At 43.4% G+C, this 9,524-nt stretch overlaps 1 protein-coding gene across 1 annotated transcript in view; it reads left to right on the top strand.

Moving 5' to 3' along the window:
- LOC310780923 (synaptic vesicle glycoprotein 2C-like) overlaps positions 1-3,896 on the top strand; it is a gene marked incomplete at both ends in the record, with an annotated part of 86,363 nt that extends 82,467 nt beyond the window's left edge. The window contains 3 exons of the mRNA XM_083641444.1: positions 601-804; positions 1,137-1,296; positions 3,713-3,896. Coding sequence (XP_083497570.1) covers positions 601-804; positions 1,137-1,296; positions 3,713-3,896 — 548 coding nt within the window. The remainder of the gene's footprint in view (positions 1-600; positions 805-1,136; positions 1,297-3,712) is intronic.
- Positions 3,897-9,524: the final 5,628 nt, after the last annotated feature.

The following is a 9,524-nucleotide window of genomic DNA, read 5'->3' as shown; positions in this document are numbered from 1 at the left end:
CATTGGCTCCGACCAATTCAGTCGGAGCGAAGGGAAATCCCTTTCCTCTCCCTGCGTGTTACCGCTCTCAAATGCCTCCGCCGCTGTGAAACAACAACAACGCTAGCTAGCAAGCTAGCAACCTTCATGCTGAAAATGGCAAGTTTTGACGAAGATTTGGATTGCGCAATAAAGAAGGCCTGCTTGGTACTTTCGGTGGATGGTTGTAAAGATAACAGAGCATCTGTCATTTTCAAAGACGGCCCTTGACCTCTCACCTCAAGATATCGGAATGAGAATGGGTTCTATGGGCAGGGGTTACGCACCTTGAATTTAATGCACTTTCTGTCAGAAAGGCGACTTTCCCTTTAAATTTATGCTTATTCTTTTTTACAATCAACTCTAAATCTAATAAAAAAAAAATTTTATCATTTTGAAAATGTATTTTAGATTTAGTTTGTAAATTGTCTATAAAATATAATACATTTTAATATAATGCATTTTCACATAACATCAACATTTATCCAGATACATTTTTGACCCTTCATAGGAGAGAATTCGGACACCTCTGCTGTAATGTAAACAGTGCTCAGTAACGGCTCTTGTCTCTCACATGGGTAGATATTGATGACGCCAAGCTATTGAACTCCAGGCTGATCAACAGCTCCTTCCACCACAACAAGACGGGCTGCCAGATGACGTTTGACGACGATTACAGCGCCTACTGGGTCTACTTCATCAACTTCCTGGGAACGCTCGCCGTGTTGCCCGGAAACATCGTCTCTGCCCTGCTCATGGACAAAGTCGGGCGGCTTAGCATGTTAGGTACAACCTCATACTCTTAGCATGTTAGGTACAACCTCATACTCTTAGCATGTTAGGTACAACCTCATACTCTTAGCATGTTAGGTACAACCTCATACTCTCTGATCTTGCCTTGATGTCTTCTGATGTCTGTCTTTGCAGTGATGTTCAGGTACATGTAGGTTCTGTACGGACATCAGGCTAGAGTGTGTCTGAGATGTAAGAGGGAAAAAAAAGATGGTGACGGTCAAAATGCCAAACTCAAGGCTTCAAAACTGGAGTCCACAAACCGCTCTGTGACGTCGCGGTGGCTACATCCATATTTTGACGCAGTCTCTGGTTGTGTCCTGCAGGGGGCTCCATGGTGCTGTCAGGCATCAGCTGTTTCTTCCTGTGGTTTGGCACCAGTGAGTCCATGATGATCTTCATGCTGTGTCTCTACAACGGCCTCAGCATCTCTGCCTGGAACTCGCTGGACGTGGTCACCGCAGAGCTTTACCCTACAGACAGGAGGTGTGCGCCGTGCCACTGTTTGAATGGCTTAGTAATGAAATATTATATCATATTGCATTTTAAAGTTGAGCTGAAATGAAAGATTACTTTTGAACTATTTTAGATCACATCCCTGGTCATAGAGTGCACCTATTTAACATATGTATGCCCCCCCCCCCAAAATCACAAAATGTCAATGTCTTTCAATTTCTATATCAAAATTCCACCATGTTTTCTTCATGTAAAACAAAATCTACAGTGTGCTTACATCAGCATGTACCAACCAATTCCAACCAATAATATGACATCTGCAGCTATCAATCAATCTGCAAGCAACTGTCATTCTACCGCAAATGTGCGGTGCTGACACAGAGCTAACGTTAGCTAGCTGATTTTTCTATGGGGGGGTAAAGGCTCAAACATGGACCCTACGGTCTCACTCCCAGGACCAAATAGTCATCCTCTCCCTTGTCTCCGCCTCCGACAGCTTGAGGGGTACGCCTGCCTGCTCTGGTAACGGGGGAGATGAAGGGGGGAGTAGCCCTCCACAACAGAATGGATGCTAGTGAGGCTGGCATCCAACTCATCTCTGTCAGACTCCATATTTGTTTTGGTTTGTTCCGACGCACCCACTTTTGAATGGTCCAATCAGACTCCTCAAAACGTTATGTCCCACCTCTCTAGTGGCCTGTTGTCCAATCAAATTCCTCCCAATCTATGGTCCCGCTCTGGCCCCACCTACAGTCAACGTTTCACTCGGAAATACGTCACGATAAGGAAGTTAAATACTCTGGAAATGCCGTTTCAGCTTGACTTTAAAGTGTAACTGCAAATTTATGAGAGGGTATATCAGAGTGCATTCTTTCTTTATTCTTGACCAAACCATTCATGTCTGTTCACAACAAAAGGTGAAGATTGCAGTCAGTTGTAAAAGGAGCCTCAGAAAACAGAAGCCAGTGGACGTTAAGGGTTGTCCGTACGTATGTCGGTACGTACGTATGTCCGTACGTACGTCCGATGTTCGTTAGCGCGATATCTCAGGAATGCCTTTACAGAATTTAATCAAATTTGGCTCAAACATCCACTTGGAGTGGACACAAGGATGAACTGATTACATTTTGGTTGTCAAAGGTCAAGGTCACGACCTCACAAATGCCATTTTCAAGCTCATTAACGTGATATCTCAGTAACGCCTTGACGGAATTTCTTCACATTTGGCTCAAACGTCAAAGTCTGGACAGACATAGATGTCGACTGCTCACTTGTTGGCGGAGGCATATATCCACGGTGCGGTCGTTCTCGTCTTTGCAAAAGTTCTTGCAAGAGGTCCAATATGGCAAAAAGATCTTTAGCACTCTTGTCATTGTCATTCAAAGTCAGTGAAGTATAGCATTATTCAGTATAGCAGAAATGTATTCAAAGGTTACAAAATATCGAAATGATGTCTCCTGTATAAGAATTGTTGCTTCACCATTTGTATCTAACCAGGTTTCAGTTAAAAACAAGTTTATAAGTGATAATAAGTTATTGATTATTTACTAGAGATATAACATTTTAAACAAGGTTAGTTTTGGATTATTAGTGTCAGGCACGGAGGCAGTTTGTGTCCAATTGTCAAACTGGTTAACACACGTGTAAGTAAAGTAGTAGAGTAAGTGCTGCTACTCTACTAGTCAAAGCAGGCATGGGGAAAATGACACGGACTAACGTAACATGTCTTGGTGGTGGTTGTGCTAATGTAACATGTCTTGGTGGCGGTTGTGCTAACGTACAGTAACATGTCTTGGTGGCGGTTGTGCTAACGTAACATGTCTTGGTGGTGGTTGTGCTAACGTAACATGTCTTGGTGGTGGTTGTGATCCAGTGATATGTGCATTGGGTCCCAGCTTGATATGGGAAATCTCACGTGTGCCAGTTATAATGCAGCAGCAGGGACCCCAAGGCCATCAGCTGTTTGCCTCTCCAGTGATGTCAGCGATGCTGGGGACACAGTGTGCTTGCCGCATCCTGCACGGATGAAGGTCGAGGGGGACAGGGAGGGGGGAGGATGTCTGTGAATCCTAAAAGAGGGGAGGTGGGGGAGGAGGGAGCGTGAGAGAGACCTGGAGGAACAGAGAACTTCAGTCTGGGATGGGGGCTGTGGTGAATGTAACTGGTCATCTAGCATGTAGACCACTTTTTTAAAATGACAAACCATCATGATCACCATCACACTAGGCCTTATCTATCAATTCTGAGAAGAGCGAATTTGTGCATAAATGAACGTTCCTGACCATTTTTATTGTCATTTCTGCATCACCTTATATGATCTTGAATAGGTCAACCAGCCACTTCGAAGACATATATCCTACTTTTGGGTATGGGTAGGATGTTTTGTTCAGACAGACATAAGCCTACTGTCTCTCACTCCCTGCTTTGTGTCTGTCTTTGTTTTCAGGGGCACAGGCTTTGGCTTCTGTAATGCCATGTGTAAGCTGGCCGCCGTGCTGGGCAACCTGATCTTTGGCTCGCTGGTCGGCATCACCAAGGCCATCCCCATCCTGCTGGCGTCGGCCGTGCTGGTTGGCGGCGGGCTGGTGGGGCTCCGGCTGCCAGACACACGCGCCAACGTTCTCATGTAGACCTCACTGTGTGTGTTGTTTACTTGGTATCATGTAGACCTCACTGTGCGTGTTGTTTACTTGGTATCATGTAGACCTCACTGTGTGTGTTGTTTACTTGGTATCATGTAGACCTCACTGTGTGTGTTGTTTACTTGGTATCATGTAGACCTCACTGTGTGTGTTGTTTACTTGGTATCATGTAGACCTCACTGTGCGTGTGTTGTTTACTTGGTATCATGTAGACCTCACTGTGTGTGTTGTTTACTTGGTATCATGTAGACCTCACTGTGTGTGTTGTTTACTTGGTATCATGTAGACCTCACTGTGTGTGTTGTTTACTTGGTATCATGTATACCTCACTGTGTGTGTTGTTTACTTGGTATCATGTAGACCTCACTGTGTGTGTTGTTTACTTGGTATCATGTAGACCTCACTGTGTGTGTTGTTTACTTGGTATCATGTAGAACTCACTGTGTGTGTTGTTTACTTGGTATCATGTAGACCTCACTGTGTGTGTTGTTTACTTGGTGTCATGTAGACCTCACTGTGTGTATTGTTTACTTGGTATCATGTAGACCTCACTGTGTGTGTTGTTTACTTGGTATCATGTAGAACTCACTGTGTGTGTTGTTTACTTGGTGTCATGTAGACCTCACTGTGTGTATTGTTTACTTGGTATCATGTAGACCTCACTGTGTGTGTTGTTTACTTGGTGTCATGTAGACCTCACTGTGTGTGTTGTTTACTTGGTATCATGTAGACCTCACTGTGTGTGTTGTTTACTTGGTATCATGTAGACCTCACTGTGCGTGTTGTTTACTTGGTATCATGTAGACCTCACTGTGTGTGTTGTTTACTTGGTATCATGTAGACCTCACTGTGTGTGTTGTTTACTTGGTATCATGTAGACCTCACTGTGTGTGTTGTTTACTTGGTATCATGTAGACCTCACTGTGCGTGTTGTTTACTTGGTATCATGTAGACCTCACTGTGTGTGTGTTGTTTACTTGGTATCATGTAGACCTCACTGTGTGTGTTGTTTACTTGGTATCATGTAGACCTCACTGTGTGTGTTGTTTACTTGGTATCATGTAGACCTCACTGTGTGTGTTGTTTACTTGGTATCATGTAGACCTCACTGTGTGTGTTGTTTACTTGGTATCATGTAGACCTCACTGTGCGTGTGTTGTTTACTTGGTATCATGTAGACCTCACTGTGTGTGTTGTTTACTTGGTATTTACTCAGTTTATTTAATAATCATTCATTTGTGCACTATTTGAATATTGTTGAAGCAAACGCTGCTTTCATCCTTTCTGTATAAATTGGTGGTAATAGTGTGATTCTGTTATTTCTGAGTAAATACCAGGTAAAATAGGATTATGAAATCCAGTTTAACTTTATGCAGAGCTGTAGATATACAGAGTTTGACGATTAAAAGACTGTTGAGAGACGAGCTACATGCAGTTTCAGCAGTGGTGGTGCGACTCTGTATATCAACAGCTCAGATTCTACCATGGGCTGCTCCTCACATGCAACCCACGGACACGTGTGTTAAGGCTGCAAAAGGTTTGGACTTCCAGCAACCTTCAATCCTTCTCGATTTCACTCACTTTCAATGCAGATCATGCTATATGGGTGTGTATTTACTTGTGGGCATATTTAAATATTTATCTATGTTATTTATTGTTTTCCTTGTTTCTAAACTCACTGTAAATTTCCCACTGATGGTTGATGATGTTCAAGCCTTTTGCACCTGCTCCAATTGCAAGAATGACAAGGCCATAGAGAAGGGAAAAAACAACAACAACAGAAGTAGTAATAATTCTACAGTAGTCTAGTCGAAACAGGCGTGTTCAGCAGCTACATTTCTAAAGTAAAAAGTTTACATTTTCTGCTTTTTACAGTAAGAGACTTTTGAGATTGGAATCCCTTTTTGTCTGAATGCTCTCTCTCTCTCTCTCTCTCTCTTGTGTCTGTGTTTTGTGTCGTGGCACTAAGCTCACCGTTAAGGGCTTCGCTCTCTGTTGCAATCTGTCAAGAGGAATTTATACTGGATGAAACCTCTGCTGCTAAAAACAAATGTGTGTGTGTTATTTTGCGTGTCTCTTTACCCTGGTTTCCTCATAGTGTCTCTTATAGTGTCTCTTGTCCCTTTCTGGTCCTCTGTTTACCTCCCTCTACCTTGCTGCTGCTATCATAGCTGCTCCCCCCAAAACTGAAAGGCCTTTTTGCAAATGTCGTGCCTATCCCCATAGAGAGCCAAAGTGAACGTCACTTCCTGCTTCAGCACTGTACCAGAGATTTTCATCCGCCATTTATTTTCCCATAGACATTTGGTAAAAGACTTATAGAAATAGTTTTACTTGTTCAAACCAAACGGTTCAGATGTATTTAGAAGCAGGAGAGACCACATAACATTTCACTTGGACCAAAATGTTAAAAAGAAATTGCGGATTTAAAGAAAATATTTTTTCGACGTCTTTTTTTTTTTTTTTTTTTTTGGTCCGAGTGAAATGTTCTATGGTCTCTCCCGATTCTAAATATATCTGAGCCATTTGGTTTGAACAAGTAAAACCATTTGTATAAGCATTTTACCAAATGTCTATGGGAAAATAAATGGCAGATGAAAATCTCTGGTACAGTGCTGAAGCAGAAGTGACGTTCACTTTGGCTCTCTATTGAACCTGTCTCTCCTTCAAACCCTTAGCTGGAAGTTCCCCCATTTTGATTGTTTTCTCGTGTGTGCGTGCGTGCGTGCGTGCGTGTGCGTGCGTGTGTGTGTGCGTGCGTGTGCGTGTGTGTGTGCATGCGTGCATGCGTGTGTGTGTGTGTGTGTGTGTGCGTGTGCGTGTGTGTGTGCATGCGTGCGTGTGTGTGTGCATGCGTGTGTGTGTGTCCCAGACAAACCCATGTGAGGTATGGTAGCTAATTCACCATCTTGTCTTGTGAACTTTTGAAATCATACACTGAAATAATTGTTGAGTGTTTAGGGAGTTGAGGGCAGATTTTTGAGGATTTAAACTATATGTATTACACGATGGAGTGAAATTAAAAGCCATGCTTAGCAACTTTAACCAAGGATACTACTGCTACAATGCCGATGCATTGATATCTAAAATGCATTAAAGTTACAGAAGGTAATTTGTTTAAAAAAATCTTCAGATTATTATCTTCTGGGTTTGAATCAGCAAACAAGTTGAATTTGATGAGCTTAAGTATTTCCTAATCAACTATTATGATAGGAGACTTAATGAGGAGGCTTAATTGAATTTAAATAATTATGTTGCTCCTGTCATTCTTTCTTGCTCCAAAGCAAATGTGTGTTGTATGTGCTCTGTTCCATTTGATGCGTAACTGATATGTTGCGGAAGAGTTTATTTTATTTTGTCAATGTATAGGACTGAAAATGTGACTGTGTCAGGATATGAATCTGCTTTATCGGTGAGGTTTCTCGATGGTTTGTCAGTTCCAGAGGCAGCTTCGTCTGCACCGTTCCCCTCCCAACACCATCCTCCTCCTGTGTGCTGAGCAAACTCAGCGCACGTCACTGTTTGAAAAAGAAATCTTTGCATGTTTGTTACCGAAGTCCTTCTGTTGTGTTTGTGTGTGCTTTCTTCTGTTTTTGTGTCTTCGCTGTCCCTCCTCTGGGTCCAAAGTGAATGTATCACTCGTGTGCACTCGCTCTGTGTTTTGTCAGGTTTGTTGTGGACAGGTGTTCCTTAACTTGAGTTCTGGGTCGTTGTGAAAGGGCATGCTAGTGGTGAGAGGACTGTGTGTACTACAAGATGTTATCAAGCAGGGGTGGTCAAATCTGTTTTTTTATTGTATTATTATTATTATTATTTTGTTTTTGTTTTTTCACGGGGGTGACTCCAGTTCCTGAAGTCATTGACAAGCCGAACCCCACTCACGCGGTTTCAGATTTGAAAACCTCTGCCGTTAAATAATATGTGGAGGTGTGTGTAAAAAATATATATAACTGTCCTCGATATGATTTATGTTGATGAGGAAGGTTCAACAGAATGCAATGTAACAGTGCAATGTGAAGGTGGTTTCATCTGGCATCTACATGCTGAATAAACAGTTTGATTTGAACAGCTACCTACTGTTTGGTGCTTCGCTCACTTTGTTCAGTGTCTAAATTCAGATGCATGCACCCAGTTACACCAGCTGATGGCACTGTGAGTTATTCAAAGCTTTTTCAGGAGCTTTATTGTTGTATCAGGTCTTATCACAGAAGAGGTGTTCCTGTTGGTTTTGCATGTCTTCACACTCAGATTATCTATGCAGTTTTTTTTATCCTGGATATGAGACATAATAGTCATAACAGTGAATAGTCTAAGAGCATAAAATATGATATAAGACACAATAGTCATAAGAGTGAATAGTCTAAGAGCATACACTATCTTTGTTTGTGTCCCCTTGTGAACAGCTATGGTCCCACTGTGGAAAAGAGAATGTACCACAGGTCTGAGACAGTCAGATTAGTCTGTGTGGCATAGATGAAAAGTGACGCGTATAGGGGGAACTCTCTCTTGCCTCCCACATGCAGGGCAGAGGTGGGGCTAAGCTGCAGAGCAGAAGCCTGGAGCTGGTCGTGGTTCAATGAGTGCGTTTACATGCACACCAATAAACTGTTTATTAGCGGATTTCTGAGTTACCTGATTATTCAAATGGTCATGTAAACAGCATAAACCGATTATCTTTATCCGTTTATGGCCATTATCGGGTTATGAATAAACCGATAAACACACCTAGGTTTCTGGGCAATAATCGGTTTTCTCTCTGCATGTATCCAGCATAACCGGGTTTCTTTCGGGTTTATATATCTGCGCATGTACGACTTGCAGGAGAGAGAGGCACTGAGGGAGAGACGCGCTGCACTCACTGGCCCCTCGGCTCTCCTCCCGGTTCTCTCACCGGCATGCCCGGTCTCTCTCCCGGCCACAGCGCACCACAGCCGGCTTGGCGAGATGACGGTGAGCACGGAGCCCCTGGCTGAGTGGAGCGGGGAGCTCTGCTCTCTCTTCCCGCACAGAGCCGGTGTCCCTGTAACGGCACCGCTGCTGCACTGCACTATGTTGAAATGTGGGTATTCTACAGGAGGGGACGAATATTTGTCTCGGATAGCAAATAGAATGACGTAGCCTGCAGACAACAGAGTCGTTCAAAACACAACACACACATAACGTTAAAATCCGTGACAAATTCTGTCCGTTTTCTGACAGGTAGGCTACAGTATATCAATTCAACACACGTTGTGGGTCATGAACATTTGACGTGCTTAAGTCACCTCACCTGCCTGCCTCTGTGCTGTGTGCTCGGTAAAGTTGGAAATATTATTGTGGCGGAATGAGGCGCACACCGAGGCAGATCCTTGGCTTATCAAACTCTTTATTTAGCGAACGGACAGACACACATGAAGGCAGGCACGCCAACACCTCGCTAGCTTCTCCTAGCCTAGCCTAGCTCTCCCCAGCACGTCCGCTCTCTTCCAGCTTCACACAGCTCTCCCGACCATTCCCACTTCCTCCCCTAGTCTCCACCCACTGGCCCTATGCTCCCTTCACTTGCCACTCCAAAACCCCAAACCCCACATGCACAGAACAACATAACAGACAGATACAGTTAGACATACACCCTAC

This window comes from Poromitra crassiceps (assembly GCF_964638095.1).
Source record: "Poromitra crassiceps genome assembly, chromosome: 8".
In the NCBI taxonomy this organism is placed as follows: Eukaryota; Metazoa; Chordata; class Actinopteri; order Beryciformes; family Melamphaidae; genus Poromitra; species Poromitra crassiceps.
The sequence above is the reverse complement of the archived record's forward strand: the minus strand, read 5'-3'. Positions and strand labels throughout refer to the sequence as shown.